At 49.2% G+C, this 21,835-nt stretch overlaps 1 protein-coding gene across 6 annotated transcripts in view; it reads left to right on the top strand.

The window, feature by feature from the left end:
- Positions 1 to 21,835, top strand: part of ENPP6 (ectonucleotide pyrophosphatase/phosphodiesterase 6) — a 126,641-nt gene that overhangs the window by 93,552 nt on the left and 11,254 nt on the right. For all 6 annotated transcript variants that reach the window (XR_009560537.1, XM_060291453.1, XM_060291454.2 and 3 more), the window contains 5 exons: positions 1,010 to 1,121; positions 5,646 to 5,787; positions 6,949 to 7,128; positions 9,666 to 9,803; positions 20,357 to 20,480. Coding sequence is in view for 5 of the 6 variants with exons in the window: in XM_060291453.1 (XP_060147436.1) it covers positions 1,010 to 1,121; positions 5,646 to 5,787; positions 6,949 to 7,128; positions 9,666 to 9,803; positions 20,357 to 20,480 (696 nt within the window). In the remaining variant the exon portion in view is untranslated. The remainder of the gene's footprint in view (positions 1 to 1,009; positions 1,122 to 5,645; positions 5,788 to 6,948; positions 7,129 to 9,665; positions 9,804 to 20,356; positions 20,481 to 21,835) is intronic.

Below are 21,835 nucleotides of genomic sequence, written 5' to 3'. Positions count from 1 at the left end.
TCTTCGCACTTCTAACCCCAACGCATGGGCCAAACACAGTCTGTAAGACTGAGTCCAACACGGGGATTTGAGGAAAGCTTCCAGAAGGAAATAATATCTGCATTAAATGTGCCTCATCTGAGTCCCCTCACCACCCAGTAAATGTGCACTTCACTTTAGACTTCAACTATTACACTGTTTGCACGGAATCCTCCTCCTACTAGGCTAGATTCTGGGATGCCACAGGATGGAGCAAACACAATTAGAATTAAATACACCACTATGTCTGAACGTAGTGACTAGTTCATAGTAGGTACCCAGTAAATACACCCAACTAACAAACTGAGACTGGCACGTTCCTCTCCTGCCCTATTTTCTGATAAGGAGGTTGGATGTCTCTTCCTCGGGGCAACCATTTCAACTTGTTCAGGGGCCTGGGGCAGAAAAGCTGAAGCCACAGCAGCTCCCAACATCTGAATACTTTCATTCTTTTACTTCATTTTGGGAGAGGTAAGGGGACGGCTCAGGGCCCTTGCTTTAACTCAGTGATTTTTAGACTTGCCCATCAGTGCAGTACTTCTGAGTCCAGCTAGACTAGTGAAGTCTTTATTTTCTTATTCCCAGGCTAATCAGATATTAACCTCATACTTGGTTCTAGAATAGGCAAAGGTGCACTAGAAGAATTAGTAGTTATAAAAAATCTATAGAAAAAAGTTTCAATTGAGACATTCTGTGTACTAATTAATTTTTGTTATTGTTGTTTCAAATTGGGAAAGACAACCATTAACCAATTTTTGCCAGTCCCTGTCATGAGACACCAGTGCTGTATAGGAAAGACGTTTAAGAGCCTCTGCTCCAGTTAAACAAAATTAGAATTAAATACACCACTTATCAATAATACATTCTTTTATTTCATGAAAAGGAACAAAAATTTTTGTTTTGACTAATGGTATTTGCTTCCTAAAATAGGCTCATCACCCTACCTTGATTATTGAAGAAAGTAACCATTTACTGTCTTTTTCCTTCTTAGGCTGTGAGGTTGAGATTCTTGGTGTCAGACCTACTTACTGCCTAGAATATAAAAATGTCCCAACGGATATCAATTTTGCCAATGCAGTCAGCGATGCTCTTGACTTCTTCAAGTAAGTGTCCCAAATTCTTAGCCATGCCACTGTTCTTCCTGTTTCCAGGACCAATAATGAATGCTAAAGTGGATTAAGAAGGCTTGGTATAGGTGAAGTATGTCTCAGAGAGGTAGTGAGCCTCTCACATGGTGATTGCTACCCTCTAGTAGAGGATGATTGTGTGTTGAGTAATTTTAGGTAGGGGCACCCTTTGGAAACGTTGAATTGAGAGCAAGGAAGTCCCCAGGGGTTTAGGACTTTCTTCTTTGTGTTGATGGAAAATAGAGAAGCAATGTGAATGTCAGCATTTCTCTAATCATGATATAGTGAATGCCTGACTCTCCAAAGATATAAGTTTTTGACAAAAGAAGGAAGATCTTTGGTGGAATAAGTTTGGAAAAATTGCCTACTCTGCCATCTTCTTGGAAATGTACAAAGCCTATTAGCATATTAGTACATAGAACCTTTTTTTTTTTCTCTTCCACATGGAACTATCACACCCAGTTTGAAAAATGCAGAAATCAGTAATGGTCTGAATAGCACATGAGTGTGTCAGGGAAACTGACTTATTTCTAAGTTTTCAATTTTTTTTAAAAAATGTATGTATTTATTTATTTTTGGCTGGGTTGGGTCTTCGTTGCTGCGTGCGGGCTTTCTCTAGTTGCGGCGAGAGGGGGCTATTCTTTGTTGCGGTGCACAGGCTTCTCATTGCGGTGGCTTCTCTTGTTGTGGAGCATGGGCTCTAGGCACGCAGACTTCAGTAATTGTGGCACACGGGCTCAGTAGTTGTGGCTCGCGGGCTCTAGACTGCAGCCTCAGTAGTTGTGGCGCACAGGCTTAGTTGCTCTGCGGCATGTGGGATCTTCCCGTACCAGGGCTCAAACCCGTGACCCCTGCATTGGCGGGCAGATTCTTAACCCCTGCGCCACCAGGGAAGTCCCTCAATTTTTTTTTTTAACACTCAGCAGCTTCAACCATTCCTTTAACCATTCTCTCTCCCTAATTCTCTCCAACCCACTTCAGTAAGGAAAATTGATGTGACATTGTGAACTCTTTACATTGAAAAGAAATCTGGACAGGATCCTAAGGTGATGGGAGATCTGGGTGTCCCTGAAATCCAGGGTTGGGGGCCCCTTGCAGCTCTCAGGTAATTGGGCCGATGGCCACATGTCCTTCTGGCATGGTTCCTGGGCTGAAAGCTATAAATAGCTAATAACAGATCTGCAGGCGTTTCCACCCGTCACTCCTCACCCAACCGCTCCATTACAAATGAGCTGACCAGTGATGGAGACCAGATCCATGTGGAAAACAGCTGGCCACCAAGAATTTGTCAGCTAAACTCCAACAGGCAAGAGCTCTTAGCCCTTGAAGACTCAGGTCCCTCATGAATCAACGAGCTCCAACATAGAAGTCTTTCACAAAAGGCATATGTATAAATCCCCGAATCTCAACCATCACAACTCCAGTGTTCCTGGCATCTGGGGTTGACAGCTTCCTGACACAAAGCCATCAGGTGAATCTGTGAGACTTACTAGCTTTCTGATCGCACGGAGATTTATGAATATGGCAAATAGCCTTAAAGAAACCAGCCCAGTGGCTGCTGTATTAAGGTGAAGTGTCTAAACTGTAGTGACCTGAAAGCATTTCACTGAGCTTTAGTGCAACCAGTAAACCTTGTGAAATTTTTTCCACATACAAGCCCCACCCTGCAAGTGTACACACCTAAACATAGGATGTTCTGTGTGAGCCAGCGCATCTGGGATGCTACAGGCACAAGTACAAAAGGCAGCTCAGTGCGGAGACATATCCGAGGGCATGATTTTGTGGAAAGTTCCATTATGTTCCAACGTGGTGGAGGAAATGCTATCAGTCCATCAGTGTAATGAACATGGGCCTCAAAGGAGTTTAGGGATATGTATGAAAATGCCGTTCCCAAGTTAGAGCTTTTCCCTACTGCCTACACACGTGTGGAACCGTGAGTGACTTTTTGTTCTCTGCTGTCTGTAGATGCAGGGGGCATTTGTATTAGTCATTCATACACTAGCGAGTATAAATGATGATAATATTATTTGTGAGAAGCAAGCAAATAATAACTTACCCCAATCCCCATTGTGGAGGAGGGGGGACGTGGTATTTGTTAAAGAAGGGCCAGTCTGTTTTGTTCTAAAAAGAGAAAAGCACACTTGACTAGCAATTTCCCTTAACTGGAAACCAGCATATCCTCCAAACTGTGAATGAAGTACACCTCAGGGTACGAGAACATCACAGATCATTAAAAGGTGCGCCCTCTTGGCAAGTATGACCATGGTGAAGGAAGACGCCAGGCTGAACATTCTCTGGAACCGACCCCCGTGTAGTGAATGGAGTCGGTGTGGACATTCAAAAGCCCGGGCTGGTGGAGTCAAGTGTTCTGACCCTGGACGTGGGAAGTTCACATTTCCAGTCCTAGCCATGTCTCAGAGGTCCGTGAGGCCTAGAATCCTTTTTGGCCTATTTCCTCATCTGCAAATGCTTTTCTCTAGGGACACTTTTCATCTCAGATCCAGAATCTGGAGGCACATCCAAGCCACAGACATAGAGCTCATGCCGAGAAATGAAAGGGACTCAGTTTCACGGCTACCTTTGCCTTGTCTCACGCCTCACTTTCTTGGGGTTGGTGGGATTCTTATAGCAGAGTAAGAACCACTTCCACATGGTCATTTGGGTAGCAGAATGTTTCCCCATTGGTGCGGGCTGTTGCATTCTCTCAGAGTATCTGGGTCAGGGTGTTGGAGCTCCACCTGGGTCTCAGTGCTGGCTCCACTTCTCACGAGCTGTGTGACCTGGGCAACAGTACTGAACTCTCTGTTTAACGTATTCCTGCCTGATAGGGTTGCTGTGAGGATGAATTATGATAATGTATGAAAAGCCCTCAACGTAGTGCCTGACCTAGAATAACTATGATTTATTGAGCACTTACTATTATTATACCTTCAACTGACAGTTACAGAGCTCCTACTGTGTGCCAGACCCTAGGCTGAGCTGAGACACAGTGGAGAGTGAATGCATCCCAGGGTGAAAAACCCCGCAGTTTAGAGGGGAGGGAAGGACACATAAATGGGCAATTACAGCACAGTGTGAAAAATCACAACCCAGAGATGAACCAGGAAAGCCGTGGGAGTGCCCAGGAGGGCCACCCAACTGAGCGTGGGCATCAGGGATGCTTCCTGGAAGAAGCACCATCTTCCTGAGACCGGAAGGATGGGCGGGGTTGTGCAAACCACGCTCTGGAACCACTGTGAGGTTCTTTTTCCTCTTCTGTGGATTGCAAGGCCCAAGGCACCACAGGCGCTAAGGATACACGTTCTCTCCTTCCAAGTGTCGGGGGAGACCACACCAGGAGAGACCAGGCCGCCTCACTTGTGTGTTTGTTTAAATAGAGTTTTTCAAGAGAAATAAGGCAGTCCGCCAAGAGGATTAGTTATTAACCCTTGAAGTCCACACAAAGGAGTTAGCCTTCATTCCTTTTCCACTGCTTCCTCTTCTGCCAGTCGCTGTTACTGCTGCCCGCACCATCACCGTCATCAGCATCACTGCTCTGTTCAGGTGCTTTGGGGACGTTGTGGGCAGGGCAGTCACAGCGGGAAGCTGTGCGCTGTGTGGAGGAGGGGGTACATCGCACAGTGTTTTCTCCCCCCACCCGACTCCCTCAGCCTCCTACTCCAGGTTTGTCACTAGTTCCCACTCAGTCTCAGCTTCGCACGGAGGGTTAAATAGTTGGATTTTTACCACCAGTACTCTGGCCGAGGGGGGCGTTTTTCCAGGATGCAGAAAGTGTGGTCAGTGCTAGAATTCACCCTGTGCCCGCCCTGGAGCTGACCCTTCCTGGGTCCCCAGAGATGTCAGGCCCTGAACACAAACACAAACCTATCTGCCTCCTGCCAGGTTGCCTGGTAAAGCTTGTTCTTATTCTTGCGGGTCAGTGAAACCTACAGTCTAGTGTTTTATTTAGAGGCTCCCTCGAAGACCAGCAATAATGGAGGAGACTTTTTTTTTTAACATTTTTATGGGAGAATAATTGTTTTACAACGGTGTGTCAGTTTCTGCTGTATAACAAAGTGAATCAGCTATACATATACATACATCCCCATATCCCCTCCCTCCTGTGTCTCCCTCCCACCCCTGTATCCGAGGAGACGTTTTCTGAATGATGGCTTCTCTTTTCTCTGAGCTTCTGGTGACAGCTCGTGGTGAGGGGAGTTATCAGAACTGTCCCCTGCCTGTCGCGAGTCCTCTTCCAACTCCTGGGTCATGCTGAGCTGAGAGGGGAGGTGACCCATAAGCATGCTCTCTGACTTTTGTCACCAGGGTGCCCGGGACTGGCACCTTCTCCAAGGTTCTCTCTCCCTTGGAGAACCCCCTTGTTCTTTTTAAGGTATCGCTGTGCCTGGACCACAGGGCACGGGCTGGAGGATGCCCATGCCTCCGCCAGGAGTGCCGGGTGGGAGGGGGGAAAGCTGGCAGGGCCTCTCTCAGCTCTCACCCTGCCCGCCCCCTCCCCAGGAGCGGCCAGGCGGACCTGGTGGCCATCTACTACGAGCGCATCGATGTGGAAGGCCACCACTATGGGCCCTCGTCGCCACAGAGGAAAGAAGCCCTGAGGGCCGTGGACACCGTCCTGAAGTACATGACCACGTGGATCCAGGTGACCGAGAACCAGGACCACTGGGCTAACCTTCCCTCTGTCCCTCTTCTTCTGTCTCCTTGACTGTCACACCCCTCGACATCTTCCTTCTTATTGCTGAGAGCTCACTGGGCCAGCTCAAGGGTCTGAGGGGTCTCATTTCTTCACGCAACGCCTCCCCAGGTACCACGACCTCCCTTGTCTTACAGCCAGGCCAGTGGCACTGAAATGACCCAGATCTGCCTTACCGCCTGGCTCAGCTGGCGAGATGGCCTGACGCTTCACCAAACCATTCAGTCTGGTAACCAGATTGGTGTGGGTGCGGAACCCAGGCCTGGGTTCTCTCCCTGATTCTGCCACACCCTTACTGAATGACTTTTAGCAAAGTATTATTTTTAAACTTAAAAAATTTTATTTTTTATTGAAGTATAGTTGATTTACAATGTTGTGTTAGTGTGTTAGTTTCAGGTGTACAGCAAAGTGATTCAGATATATATAGAGAGAGATAGAGAAAGATAGATAAATAGACTATATATGGTTCTTTTCCGTTATAGGCTATTACAAGGTATTGAATACAGTTCCCTGTGCCATACAGTAGGTCCTTGTTGTTTTTTATATAAGTAGTGTGTATATGTTAATCCCAAACTCCTAATTTATCCCTCTCCAGCCACTTTCCCTTCGGTAACCATAAGTTTGTTTTCTGTCTGTGAGTCTATTTCTGTCTTTTAAATAAGTTCATTTGTATCATTTTTTTAAATCCCATGTATAAGTGATATCATATGATATTTGTCTTTGTCTGACTTAAAATATTATGTTTTTAAACTTTTGTGGGGTTAATTTTTCACACGTGTAAAACGGGCGAGTGATATTTGTATTCCCACACAAGTTGGTTGAAAGACCCAAAGAGGATGAAAACAGAAAGGCTATCTTAAAAGGCTGGAGCCTCGTACGTATTATGTTCAGCGCTAATCGGACGGGGACTGGCTCTCTCGTTCCCTCCCTGCAGCACTTCTGCTATGATTTTGAACCGTGTCTTATAGGGCAGACAAGCAGATGATTAAATTCAGAACTGGGGAAGAAGGCTTTCTCCTATAACTTGTAGTTGAAAACACCTCTTTGCCAGACAGCTGGTGTAAGAGGGTCCCCCTCTGGGCGCCGTCCTGACTGCCTGTCTTCCCACAGGAGCGCGAGCTGCAGGACGACCTCAACGTCATCATCTTCTCAGATCACGGGATGACTGACATTTTCTGGATGGACAAAGTGATTGAGCTGGATAAGTACATCAGCCTCCATGACCTGCAGCAGGTGAAGGACCGAGGGCCGGTTGTGAGCCTGTGGCCGGCGCCCGGGAAGCATTCTGAGGCAAGACGGGGGGGAAGGGTGGTGGGGGGACGGGGGGGGAAGGGTGGTGGGGGGACGGGGGCAGAGCGCACTCTCAGAGGCCATGACTCTGCGCTGAGTCTGTGTGTAGCTTTAAGGCGGAGGCACAGGGCAGCCTCGGGAGCCGGGACTCCAGTGGCAGATGACCCACCTGACCCCTTCCTCGCTGAGTGACCTCGGTCCAGTGCTTCATCCTCCCGTGTCTTCTATTCTCTGAAGCGGGCACTGAACGTCAGTGGGCACGAAACGAGACGAGGGTGTGCAGTGCCCAGCACGTGGCGCGGGGCCGGTTCGCTCTTGGCCAAAATGCACCACTTCTCCTGCACAGCTGGGGACAGCGGAAGCCTGCACAGAAGGCCCTTCTCTGGAGAAAGCCGCCAGTCTGACCTGTTCTCAGCAGGGACTGGAGAGAAGAAGGCGACGGACGAGCACAGGTTGAGGCCGCGTGTGCCGTGGGTCGGCCCCTTAGCCCGGAGTCACGCGGCCGGCCGGGGTTCAGACCTCCTCACTCAGCAGCCGAGCAGCTCCCTAAGCGGCCCTCCTGCCGCCTCTCCACTGCGTGTGCTGACTGACGACACTGTAGCTGCCCTCCTGGGCGGCCGTGAAGCACGGGAAGCAGCTGGGCCCGCTGCAGGGACGATGTGTGTGTCGCCTACGGCGATTACCACCATCCGAGGGGGCGTCCCCACAAGGCCGTGGCGGAGTTCCCACGGCGTGCAGATGGCGTGGGGCAGGGCTCCCGGGGACTTGGCACGCTCTATGACAAGGCCCCTGCTTACCCCTCCCTCCAAACTATCTTTCCCTCCGAGTGGCGGGTAAACCACGCTTTGAAGGTGAAGGAGCGAGTGGCCCCGCCAGCTGACTGCTTTGGCCCGTGTGGCCTGGGCGTCTCCCAGCACAGGCTCTGGGCCTCTCTCCCCTGGGGGAGGCCTCCACCGCTGCCAGGGGCGGCGCATCGGCAGGGAGATGGGAATCAGCCTCGGCTGGGCCGGCTGCCTGCCCTGCTTCCCCACGGCAGGTGTAGGCTGGGGTTCGGCCCTTTTGGCCCAGACAGAGATCTTCCTCCCAGCCCTGACCGCTCCCTCCCACATGAGAGTCCGAGATCTGTGTGTCTGGGGTTGAGGAACTCAGTGCCCGCAGTGCGGCTTCTCCCCAGCCTCGTCCCTTTCCCCCGACGGGTGCCCCCTTTTCTCAGGCTCCACGGTCAGCAAGTGGAGGTGCTGAATATGTTTGCACAGGCTTCTCGTGAACTCCTTAAATATGAAACTGGGAAGAATATTTTACACGTTGGCAGGTCCCACAGTAAATGGCTTCTTGCAAAGAAGTTCTGTTTTCCTGGCAAGGAACGTCATCTGTTATCTCCTATCTGGCACCTAGGGACATGCCGTCTCCAGGATGCTAGAGCATCAACAGCTCACGAGCTGGGAAGAGCTTCTTTCTTCCAATGTGGTGTGTACATCAGGCAGTGCAAGCTGCCTAAAGCAGTTGGTAGATTATTCAGAACTGGGGCTATGTTTGGGTGACACTTTGTCATGTGACGGACACAACAGTTTGTGAGGCCCGTTATGTGTCATCAGAGTTTTCACTTATGCAAAATCTTTCTGGTGATGCCCCCTACTTTTCTTAAGAATTATGGATTTTCTTAAGTAGGAAATCATAACTCCTGGGGCCAGTAGAAACTCTCTACTAAACAGCCTAAAGGCTAATTATTTTCCAGAGTTGAATTGATAAACTCAATTTTATATTCAGTTCTACCCAGGAATATATGCCAGCTTTGGCTAAGGGCCAACAAATCAACACCAGCCGGTTGATTTTAATTCTAGCCATAAAGATTTAAGCTGCTGCTAAATATTGGAAAGAGGTACAGGGTTTACATCTTCATCGGAAAATTAGCAGTGTAATTAATGGCAAACAGTCACTAGTATTTTAAAATAAGGCGTAGGGCTTCCCTGGTGGCATAGCGGTTAAGAATCCGCCTGCCAATGCAGGGGATACGGGTTTGAGCCCTGGTCTGGGAAGATCCCACGTGCCGCGGAGCAACTAAGCCTGTGGGCCACAACTACTGAGCCTGCGCTCTGGAACGTGCCAGCCACAACTACTGAAGCCTGCGTGCCACAACTGCTGAAGCCCACGCGCCTAGAGCCCGTGCTCCGCAACAAGAGAAGCCACTGCAACGAAGAATAGCTCCCGCTCGCCGCAACTAGAGAAAAGCCCACGCCCAGCAACAAAGACCCAACGCAGCCAAAAATAAATAAAAATAAAATAAATAAATTTATTTAAAAAAATCAGGTGCAGATAGGACATGCTGTAGGTCTAGTCAAAGAATAAATGCTTTTCTTTGATCTTGGTGGTGTTTAACATCAGGCAGACCAACTTCTCATTCACCTTTTTATTTTACTGTAGTATTTTTGACATAAATAAGTTTTTATAAAGTCCTTCCTCTCCTCCAGGTCCAATAAATATTCACATACATTTAAGAGAGAGAATGCAAAACTGGTCACTCTTGGTTATCTTTGCAGATATATAACAAATTGAGAACAGTGGAGCACATGACTGTCTACAAGAAGGAGGCCATCCCGAGCAGGTTCTACTACAAGAAGGGGAAATTTGTCTCTCCTTTGACCTTAGTGGCCGATGAAGGATGGTTCATAACTGAGGTAAATATAAAACATATGACAAGATATTCATTATACAAATTCTATCAAAAGGCCAAAGGTAAACAATTATTTACCTTTTCCACCTGAAAAATTTCGTTTTTGCTTACGTCTCATTTGTTGTATTATTTCCTTCTTTAGAGAATCCAAAGGCTTGGTCAGGTGACTCTGTAGACGCAAACTGGAGACTCCGACCCAGAGCCATGGTTTAGACTTCATGGCTCCAGACTTGCTGTATTTTAACAAATGGGCCTTAACTCAATTACCCAGGCTTACAGTGTAACCTATTCCGTTTAAAGTGGAACACTTACTGTGAACCAAAGCAATTGCTTTAGGGCAGCGAAAAGCCAGGAGAGGCTCGGCTTTGCTTTCACCTTAAAGGGAAATGATTGGCAGACAAAAGTCCACAGGTCCAGGTCTCTGGTTTGCCAACTTGATTTTACAGAGCTTATCTTGCATTTTGGGCCCAAACCCTAATTGCCTGGTGCCCGGGTGATTTCAGCAGCTTCCTCCTTGCCCACCTGGACTCCAAGCTCACTAGGCCCTTGCATCAGCTTCTGATACCCGGCCAGCTGGTAAGGCACCCCAAAGGGGAATCCGCAGTCACATCCTGTTTAGAGTCAGTTCCCAGACAGGGCCTGGATCACTGTCAGTATGAGTATGAAGCTGGGTTACAAACTGACCAGACTACAGGCTAAAAGAGAGTAGCAGGTGTTGGTACATGAGAGTTGTTGGTTGAGGCCAACAAAGTACAGTCAAATTCGAGGTTGCGCATCTGTAGATTCAACCAACTCTGATCAGAAATATTCAGGGGAAAAAAATCCAGGAATTTCCAAAAAGCAAAACTTGAATATGCTGGATGTTGGCAACCATTTACATCACATTTTCATTGTATTTACAACTATTTACAAAGCATTTCATTGTATTAGGTATCATAAGTAATCCAGAGATGATTTAAAATATACAGGAGGATGTGTGTAGTTATATGCAAATACTGTGCTGTTTTGTATAAGGGACTTGAGCATCTACAGATTTTGGTATCCGAGGGGATCCTGGAAACAATCCCCTGTGGATACCGAGGGACGACTGTATAAGGCCTAAGAGTGGTATTTAATCTGCCAGAGTGAGGGCAGGTGGCGATCGGCAGAAATACCGATCAGGCAAAAGGAGTGGACATCTAGCGACCCAGGTGTGGAAAACGGGGATTCCCTGACGTAAACTTCAGTCGTTCGGGAGGACTGAGCTGTTCCTGTGTGCTCTCAGACCAGAGAAGCAGCTGGTCACTGAGGAAACAAAGCAGAACTGGTCAGAAATGTCAGCTGCGCTGTCCGCGGCCAAGCTGGGTCCTCCTGATCAGCAGACTTCGGCTTCCTACGCCATGTGATTTTGGAAGTTTCCAAGAAGGTCCCTCTGCCCCCTAGCGCTCTCTCCTCTAAGCGCACTAACGCTTCTGGTCACTTTATCACACCGTTTGAAGTTCACCAGGAGTGAGGTTATACAGCATTTTCATCTCCAGTGGTTTTCTTAGGACTTTGCACTGAACACACGTGCAGTCAGGTGGGCCACCTGACTGGGTGCCTCTTCAATTTTATTCCATAAAGCCAACTTCCCAAGCCGTACAAAAGGGCTTACATTTTGCAACTTGTTCCATTTAGAATATTCTGGTAAAATTGTTTTAAGTTTTTAAAAGCAAATCGATGCTGAGGGTTAATCCACAGTTAACTGTCACTCATTTCTCTGTAGGACTATGTGCCTCTATTGTTTACTTTCTCACATTTAGCTGAAATCAACCACACTGAGAGGCTGGTCCATGGCAGGGAGGGAGATTATAAGAGTACAGAGGTGATTTGAGATAATTTATGGAAAAACTGGCTTACATAGGGAGAGTGGCAAAGCCAGAGGGTGTCATGAAGACAGTGGACAACTCACGAGGAGCCATCTCAATTCCTCCAGGAGGGGTGGACAGTCACCAGGGAAGTTGCTCCAGCCGTCAGTGCTGTCAGAGAAGGTTCAGTCTGGAAGTATCTGAACTGTCAATACGGTATCTTGGCATTAGCACATCTAGCAAGACGATGCACGTTTTCCCAATGAGTGATTAAAACACAGTGATGGGGAAACTTGGGGTATCAGTCAAGATGCTCTTGGTTATAAGTCATACACCACTTGAATAAATGGGTTAAATAATAAAGATTCATTATCCCACATAACTAGAAGTTTAGAGGGAAGAAGTTCCAGGTGGTTCATCCAGCAACTCGATATCAAGGCCCTGAGTCAGTTCTCCTGCAGTTCTTTTGGCTTTCCCTTCAGAGCACAAGATAACTGCTGTAGCTCCAAGCATCCCATCCTTCAGTTCATCCCAAAGCAGGAAAGCAGGGATGTGGCTTCTTCTTGTACATCTCATACTTTTATTAGGGAGCAAAATATATATCCCACCTTGAATTAAGTGTCTCCTGCTTACTGTTTCTGCATTGTGGACGTTATCCCAATTTTACTGAGTTAAGCGAGGCTCAGAGTTTTAAATGTCTTGACTAAGGTCCCAGAGCTAGGAGTGACAAAGAATTACAACCCAGATGTAACCGTTAAGCACGAAGTCCATCCAGTTCTCCAAAGAGCCTTCAAATCTTCCACTAAAATGTTCAAGGTATTTCTGATTTCGTGGATTGGAATTATGGACTTACCCTTCTGATTCCTAGTGGGGTCTGGAGATAAGTCTCAGCTCCTTCACAAAAGTTCTAACGTTGGCATTCATTTTTTTCTTGCTTTTGTCACAAGGCAAAAAAACTCTTCCTAACCAGCCCTCTCCTTTCCTCTCACCAACATGGGAGATTTGCACATACTTGAACCAGAATTTTCTTATTTGTGAAAATGATTTTTCTAATGCAAGACTCAAGCGTCGGGTGTCAAGTGGTTGGATCCCAACGTACTTCATGCTCTCCTGACCTGCTCTCCACACCTGTACTCGTGGGTTCTGGTACCATCAATAGCCCAATAAACCATCAGTAGAACCCAGAGTGCCTTCTCCTTCCTGACTCCCGCCTGTTTTTTAAGCCCAACTCAAATACCATCTCTTCCATGAAATACCCAGCTCTTCCCTAATTTCCTCCATCTTGGAATCTCACAAAACCCTGAATCACTCCCCAGGTGCTGCACTTGTCTGTCTGCTTTTGAACTCTTCCTTCCTGGGGTGGAAGCTCCCTGAGGGCAGGTCTGTGGCATCTTGACCTTCGTTTTCCTCTGTGGAGCCTAGTACACGGCAGAAACTCGGTACATGTTTGTGATATATGAATTAAGAGATGAATTCATAAATATTGAGACAGTTGGTTCTTGATTACTCGTTGACAGGTTGTTTATTTTGTAGGTTAGTAAATCAGTGACCAAGTAGACAGAGGGGAAAGCTGAGTCAGGCCTTTAACTTTGGCTAATTATTGGTAGCCCTAGAAGAGATTTCAACAGGTAAAAAGGTGTTGAAACCACTAATGGCAATTGTCCTAGCTTCCGTTAGCCCACAGCTGGAGCCCAAGGGCGGACGGATACATCAGCTCTCCCCAGGCCCTACTCAGCTCCAGGGGCTAATTCCTGCGGCCTCTCCTGAACAGTGTCCACTTCATGCCACTGTGCTCAAAAAGTCAGCCAGTTGCAGCCGGAAGCTGGTGAAAGACTGTGAGACAGGGCGCTTCATCGTTGATCTTCTGGGCTCTCGTCTGAGTGGAGGGAAATGCAGCAAATTCAGGCCCAAGCTTCCAAGGGAGGCCCGAATTTGTCTCCAGAGGAAAGATTTACTTTGAAAATTGGCAAAGGATATGAAATGCCGGGCTCAATTCTAAGGCCTGGGGTTGAATGGCAGTTAGGCCCGAACCCAAAATATTTGGGGAAATCAAGACAAGCTGGAGAATGTGGCTTCTGAGTTTTAGTGGCAGCTGGAGCAGTTTCGTCCAGGCGCAAGTAATGGAGCTTCAGGAAGCTGGTGTTGGGGGCTGGAAGCTGCTTGCTTTCTGGGGGTGACTAGGGTCATTGGTATGCACTGTCGGAGAGCACACGGACGCCCTCCTCACTGTTGGCACGCTTCAGTAAACATGGTCCGGGGGAGAAAAGAATAAAAGAAAGCCCATCGGGCTTCCCTGGTGGCACAGTGGTTGAGAGTCTGCCTGCCAATGCAGGGGACACGGGTTCGTGCCCCGGTCCGGGAGGATCCCACATGCCGCGGAGCGGCTGGGCCCATGAGCTATGGCCGCTGAGCCTGTACTCCGCAACCGGGAGGATACCACAGTGAGAGGCCCGCGTACCGCAAAAAAAAAAAAGGAAAAAAAAAAAAAAGGAAAGCCCATCCGCTCAGTGCTCCCCTCCAACACCTCCCTCCACTCCAAGGGATTCTGCTGCCCTTGGTCCCTGCTGATTTTGCTGTCTGGCATTTTCCATTTCCAGAATTAGGCTGCGTGTGGCAGCAGGCTTGCCAGGGTCAGACCGGGGCCTGAGGCCTGAGCAATTAAATTCCGTTCTAGAAAGAGGCAGCCTTCTAAGACGGAGAAAGAGAAACTGTTGGGGGACAAGTCTTTGCAGTGGTGCATGGCAGACACACATCTGAAGGTTCATGACCACCATTCCTGGGGGGCTCCAAGGAGTCATCCCCACAGGAAGCCTCTCGGGAGGAGGGTTTAAAATGACGATGCCACAAAACCAGAGACACGGTGCTTTGTAATAGACGCCTAGCTCGACCTTAACCCTAGCAGCAAAAGCCCAGAGCCAGGCGGACTGCGTTCCCTTCCGCAAGAGTTCTAATCGAAGCCACTTCTGATACATCCCTGGGTGCCTTTTCCAGGCTAAGATGATGTGCGTTTATTGCAACGTGGAGGGCGTGGGAAGTCGCTATTATAACCCTGTCCTAGGGGAATAACGTAGATTTCATTTGTATTAGGCCCCTCACACACCTTAGACAGGTGTTCACATTTTATTTATTGCTTTTAATCGGACCAGATTTCAACTTTGTTCCCCAGTGCCCTAGAGGTGGGGTGAGAGGCCTCATCAAGAGAGGAGGAGGGGGCCCTCGGGTCCCTGACCCTACTCCTCGACAGGAAGTACTCTTTTAGTGGCTGACACGAGGGGTGATGGTCAAAATGTTTAACCAACTGTGAACCTGGCGCCGGCCAATGAGCCTCGATGGCAGGTGGGAAAAGCCGGTCGGCCGCCCAGGTTCCTCTTTGGAAAGCAGCCTGTGTGAGCGATTCCATGCTGGACTCTGCGCCTGCCGCGGGGAGGCCCTGTGCTGTCTCTGGCAGGGAGGCCCTGCGCTGCTCTGTGGGACCCCACGAAGGGGCCTGAGGCACAGCCTCTGACCTCAGCGTGGTAACCCAGCATAACGCGAAGCGTTCTCAGGAAACGACGGATACTCACTGAACACGGCACGGGACAGACGCCAGGTGAATGACTGCCAGCGGTTTCCAGGCCAGACGATGCATCCCAGTCACCTGGGGGACGATGATTAAATAGACAAGAGTTCCTGCCTTACGGACCTGCTGAATCCAAATACCCAAAGTGGGAGCCGGGATAAGCTCAGGGCACTGTGTGCACAGCCAGGCTTGGGATCCAGCAGTGTAGACGGTGAGTTTCAAGGGGGAAGACTGGAGAGCAGGTCACCCAGATGGAGCAGGGGGACCCAGACAAGACCCCGAACGGCGCCTCTGGCCTGGGAGGGAACCCACGAAGAACGGATTACCACCTCCTTGGCTGCCCCAAGAGAAGTCACTTTGGGTGCAAGGCAAGACCGGGAGTCTAGATGTTTTCCTGGAGCTGGAAAACATTTCCTGCGCCCTCAGGAGTATTCTTCTCTGTGGCTTAGTAACCATTTTCTGATCTACGCCGAGGGGAAATCGGAAGGAGGCGGTGAGAAATATACGTGCTAATATATTCCCCAAATGCAACAGTACAAAGCAAGTAAATGACCAGACATTTTATCGAAGCAAGTGCCTTGGCCACATGCAGACAGACAGTAATGACTACAGACTGTTCAGGCCACCCTCTGCTTCTTCCCAGCCTTCCAACCCCGCTTCCACCCCGATCCTCGTTCCCAGCGCCACCCCCATTTCTGACTGTGCCACTGAGACATTGCAGCTCAGCAGCAGAAAGGAATCCCAGAATGGCAAGTCAAAGAGACAGGTCCAGGCAGTGGTTGAACCAACTTCATTAACTGGTTTGCTGATTTGGGGGTAAACAGTGAATGCTACTTTTTTTTTTTTTTTTAATGCCAAGGATGAATGAGACAAAGATCGAGTCTAGAAACCACAAGTCTTATCTCCTAAGTAATCTGGCTTCCCCAGTTCAGCAGGCTTCTGGTAGACATTTCATGGTGAGCTGGTAGTGGAGTGAGGCATTAAAATACAACGCAGGCACCAAATAAAAGAACCCGAGTCTATAAACGTAATAACAACCATTCCTCACAGTGTTCCTCCTGTGAACTCTTTCTGGGTCCTTCCTGTTGGAAACGACGAACTAGTTTAGGGGCTCATGAAGGGGGGCGTCCCGGCACTGCTGTCCACCCATGTACAGAGGAGAGGTCCCGGAAGGTACTGGAAGGTGCTGAACAAATGGACTTGGTGAGGATTTTATTTGAATTGACAAGAGAGTGTTCATTATAGAGCGACCAACTTGCCCCGGTTCGCCTAGGCCTGTCCTGGTTTTAAAACAGGAAGTTTTGCATCCCTGGACCCCCTCAGTCCCCGACAAACCGGGACAGTCGGTCACCCTGTCGGACTGGCACAGCCTCGGGTAGACACCGCCTCACTCCTCCCGACAGCCTCGCGGTGCTTTCTTCTCACGCTCTCCCCACGTGCGGTCACTACACAAGGTCCCCTGGCCTCGCAGGGCCTCCTCTGTGTCAGCCCTTCCGCCACTCAGAGCTCCCTGGGGGCCGCTACTGCGGAGCCGCAGGGCTGCCTGCGCTCTGCGCTAGAGCCTTCTGGTGGCCTCCTCACTCTCTCTCTCTCATACACACAGACACACACACACACAGACTCACGCTCACACACACAGACACACACACACGCTCACACACACACAGACACACACACACACAGAGACTCACGCTCACACACACAGAGATGCTCACACACACAGACTCACGCTCACACACACGCTCACACACAGACTCACGCTCACACACAGACTCACACTCACACACTCACGCTCACACACACAGACGCTCACACACACAGACGCTCACACACACACTCACGCTCTCACACACAGACGCTCACACATGCTCACACTCAGACTCACGCTCACACACACACAGACTCACGCTCACACAGACTCACGCTCACACACAGAGACTCACGCTCACACACACAGACACACGCTCACACACAGACCCCTCTACCCTTGCTCTCCTGCAGGGTTCGGGCACCTCCCCGGGATGTCACTAGGCAGTGCTGTGTGGCAGCCCCTGGGCCTGGTAGGGTCAGGAGGGGTGAGGCTCAGCCAGTAGCTTGAGGACCCCCTGTCTGGGGACTGAGGTCTGGGGCGCTTCACCCACAGGGCTGCCCCTGTGTGGTATGTGTCGCACGGCTGCACAGGCCTGCGCTGGGATGCTAATGTGGGGATACAGAGCCCAGTGAAATGGTGAAAGCCACTGGGAGAGGACGAGGAAGGAAATCATCCCTGCACCTTCTTGAGGTTAATTACATGATGTCATTTGATTATGTCATGTAATCCGTTCAATCACTTCGCTTCTCACATAACCAGCCAGTTTACTATTACTTTTTAAAATCAGTAAGAATAGTTGTTTCACTGGAGCAACCTGTCGTGTTAATAAGAACTGGTGGATTGACCTGTGATCAGACCGATCCCCAGTTACCTTCAGGGCTGAGATTTTTTGTTGCTGTATGTTTGTGGTTGTAGAATTAAGCTGGAATTTTAAAATCAGGCAATCAGTCCTCATCTCTCTTCCACCTGTCCCTTGGTCATGGGACACATATGTCCCATGGGGTTCATGATTAGTGACATCACCAGTGGTATGTTCTACCTAGTTCTTCAGGAATCACTAAAGACTGGGGCGGGGGGAGCAGCGTGTGATATTAGCAAACGAAGCTAAATTGGGATGTGTTGTGAGCTCACCACAGACAAAGAACAAGAAACAGTATAAGTCAGAAATGCAGTACGTTAATAAATATATTCCCATTGAAAACTACAAGCTACAGCTGGAGAAGGCGGGATAGGGGATGATGGCAATTCAGGAAACAGAGAGTCAATGAAACAGTGTGATTTGGAAAGCGGTAATGCCAGGGAGTGATTTATGGGGTGAGACTGGATGGGTGTGCAATGCGATGTGACAGCTAAATAAGCAAAGGAGGGTTCGACCCTGCCACACAGGACCTGAGCGCCTCGCCCCGCAGCCAGTGGCATCTGCTGACCACCCCCAGCCATTTATCGAGCACCTACTGTGTTTCGGGCTTAGCGCACAGCCGGGTTATCCTCCAGAATCTCTGTGAGGCAGGTAGTATCACATCCAGCAAGGAAGCTGAAGCTTGGAGAAGTTACGCAGCTTGCCCAGGATCACAGAGCTGGAAGGCGGCAAACTGGAATTCAACCCGCATCCTATTCCAAAATCTCATCTCCATACTCTGTAACTGGCCACCACTCAGTGAGTGAAGAGGCAAGGGACAGGGACAGCCCACTGTCCTGTGCTGGCAGGAGCCCTGCAGCGACCTCTGGCTATGGGGTCCTGGAAGGCACATGAAGACCAGGAGACTGTCGACCTGGGTTCCAATCCCAGCCCTGCCTCTCAACAGCTGTGTGACTTTAAGAGTGTCACTTAACCTCTCTGTGCCAAGGTGGGAAAAATAATACCATCCACAGTGGGAGGTGGTGATGATTAAGCGCACGTTGGGGGAGGCTCTTGGTGAACCGAACAGCACACAAAATACTCGTGTTGTTATGAGTCTTGTGAGCCAACCTGTAAATCCCTGGTCCTTGAGCTCCTCTGCTTCCAGGAGGTGGTCAGTTCTACCTCCTGCATTTGGAAAACTTGTCATATTAAACCCTGTGCTGAGCAAGATGATTAGAATATCGGAAATGAAGGCTTAGTCCGCCAAGAAGGGCTCGGGTTGTGTCCAACTGGCTGCAGCCTCCTTAGGATTTGCAAAACCTTCTTTAAGCTTGTTGTCTCTCGAGTAAGCAGCTGCAGTCTAAGAAAATTTAGTTTTGCAGGAAAGAAGGGTGACAGGGCAGTGACAGTTCTGGAAGCCATCCTCAGTGAAGAATGGTCGAAGAAAGTGAAGATACCAAGGCCTGGAGCAGAGGAACACGGGTGCTATCTTCAAATGTTGACTAAATGGGGAGGAGGGGACTAGTATGTTCCGAGTCACCCCCCGGGGTGGAGCTGGAAGAAAGGAGGACGGGTGGTTCCTGCAGTGGGCGCCCCTGGGATTGTGGGAAGCCGGCTGCCTCGGGGCTTCCATGCTGTACTAAAGAAACAAAGTGATTCAATTAGACGCTGTGTTTTCCAGCAATAATTCTCCCATAGCAATTGGGTGTCCTACCATTCGATTCAATTCTGACATCACCCCAAGTTAGAGCAGACACACACTTCAAGGGGTTCCGTCCCACAAGACTGCCTGTACATGTGAATTCTGACCGCACGTCCTGGGTCCTCAGGACGCCCACTCTTGTGTCCGACTTGGCTACAAATTTGAGGGTTCTCACAACCCCCCTTCAGGTTCGATAATTCACTGGGATGAATCACAACACTCAGAAAGGTGCTATACTTATGATTACAATCTTATTACAAAGGATGCTACTCAGGGACAGGCAAATGGAAGAGATGCACAGGGCAAAGTATGTGGGTGAGTGGTGCAGAGAACCCAGGCCCTCTTTGGGTGCATCACCCTCCCATCACGACAATGTGTTCATTAATCCAGAAGCTCCCTGGACTACGCTGTCCCTGGGGTTTTATCTGGGGTTTCATTGCGATGGCATGGGTCATTAAATCATGGCCACATAGCTGAGCTCAATCTTAGAGGTCAGAGGATGTGGCTGAAAGTTCTAACCCTCTCATCCTGTGGTTGGTTCCTCAGGTGACCAGGTGATCCTGGAGCTATGTAGCTCCCTACCCCAGCGAGTCATCTCATTAGCATAAACTCAGGTATCAGAGCAAGGGGCTCATTTCAAATAACAAAACACGCCCATCACTCAGGAAATTCCAAGGGTCTAGGCATTCTGGGCCAGGGAACCCGGGGCAAAGGCCAACTATATTTTTTATTATACCACAGGTAGACTTTCACGTCCCTTCTGTCTCTGACATGCTATACTTAGTGACTGTAAAACTGCTTATGAGGTTCAGTCCAGCCCGACATAAGAAGATACCTTCAGAACTAGAGCTCTTTGGCAATTTAATGGGTGGTCTCCAAAGGTCTGAGCTCCCTGGAGTAGGAAGTGATCCAGCTGAGGTTGGATGACCCTGACTGAGACCGCTGAGCAGGAAGTCCACTGGGTGGCAGTTTGGACCGGATGCTTACTCGTCCGGATGTCTGGACACGGGGCGATGTAAATGTCGTGCTTGATTGCAGAATCGAGAGACGCTTCCATTCTGGATGAACAGCACTGACAAGAGGCAAGGCTGGCAGCGCGGATGGCACGGATACGACAACGAGCTCAGGGACATGCGGGGCATCTTCCTGGCCTTCGGACCCGGTAGGAAGACACGACCGAATTCTCTTAGTCATTCCTTCCTCAGGAAGCGTCAGCCAGCAGGGGCTGATGGCACTAGTAGAGCTGGAGTGATTTCTTTATGGACCCTCTTTATGAGCAAAGCTGAGCAAACCCAGCCGGTCTCCATGAAGTGTCTTCAGCTGGCTGGCTTTCAAATGCTTCTTGGTTTTGGCAAACGTGGCCAAATACTTTTCCTTGTAAGTTTTAAATCTCGAGCGCAGTGAAAAAAATGTTCCACATGTTTATGATTCATTTTTTTACTTAATTCATCAAAATGTTCTCTCACAGCCATCTGATGTCCAGGAAAGCTTATCAGGCACCAGGTTGCTGACAGCTGCGCGTCCTGGAGTTGACGCGATCGCTTCACAGGGTCTGACTCTTCCACAGTTCCTCCCTGGCAAGAGCCCCCACCCCTGTGCAGGTCATTCGGTTTAGGGCCCGCCAGAAGCTAGGATGTGCTCAAGGGCAGGCGAGGAAGTGATTCTGTGGCTGACTTTGAGAATAAGCCAGAATGACTTGGGATGTCTTGGATGAAAGCAAATTTACTGTGCCTTCCTTGACCTACATTCCCAGGGCAGGAAGAGAGGGGAGATGGAGAGAGCCTCTTTGGTTATTTGCTTTAATAAACACAGCACTGTAAATCCACATTTTAGAAAAGTTTATCAAACACTCTAAAGATCATACTACCACCTGAATACCCCCTTAAAAAAACAGAGTAAAAATCAGTCAACAGCCATCAACAATCAGTGGACTGGCTCACGAGCTGCTAACCTTCCTCCTGCTGTCCACACTCCTTATTAAACACAGTAAGCTTACCCCAAGTTCCTTTTTCTGCATGTTGATCAAAATGTTTCAGCCCATGAAAGTCCATGCTTTCCTTTCAAATTATAGGTTAGAGATCACGCCTGGAAGCCCTGCCCTTCTCCTTGATGTAACAGGACAGAGAAATGTGTCAGCCCCCTTCATTCCATCCGCCTCAGGTCACTCTACCTACCACAGGACAGCTGCTGAGAACTGCAAGGTGTCAGCTTCTGCACCCTCCTTGGGCGCCTCTGGGAGCCTGAGCTTAGGGAACATGTCGGTCCAAATCATTGCCCACGTGTCATCCAGGTTCCCGTGTCCTTAAGTAAGTGTCAGCACCAGTGGCAGCAAACATTTATAGAGCACAACTGGGGTCATGACACTGGCCTAAGAGAGAGTTCAGAGGACGCCCCAGCATGACGCCATCACCTGATAACAGTTAACAGGCCCTCCCTGTTAGCCAAGCCCCGGGCTAGAGCTGCGCAGCTCAAAAGCCTCACTTATTCAGGATGGAGCCTCGAGGATGTTAGGGTGAC

This window comes from Globicephala melas, chromosome 21, assembly GCF_963455315.2.
Source record: "Globicephala melas chromosome 21, mGloMel1.2, whole genome shotgun sequence".
NCBI lineage: Eukaryota > Metazoa > Chordata > Mammalia > Artiodactyla > Delphinidae > Globicephala > Globicephala melas.
Note: the sequence above shows the minus strand (reverse complement) of the source record. Positions and strands in the feature narration are given on the sequence as shown.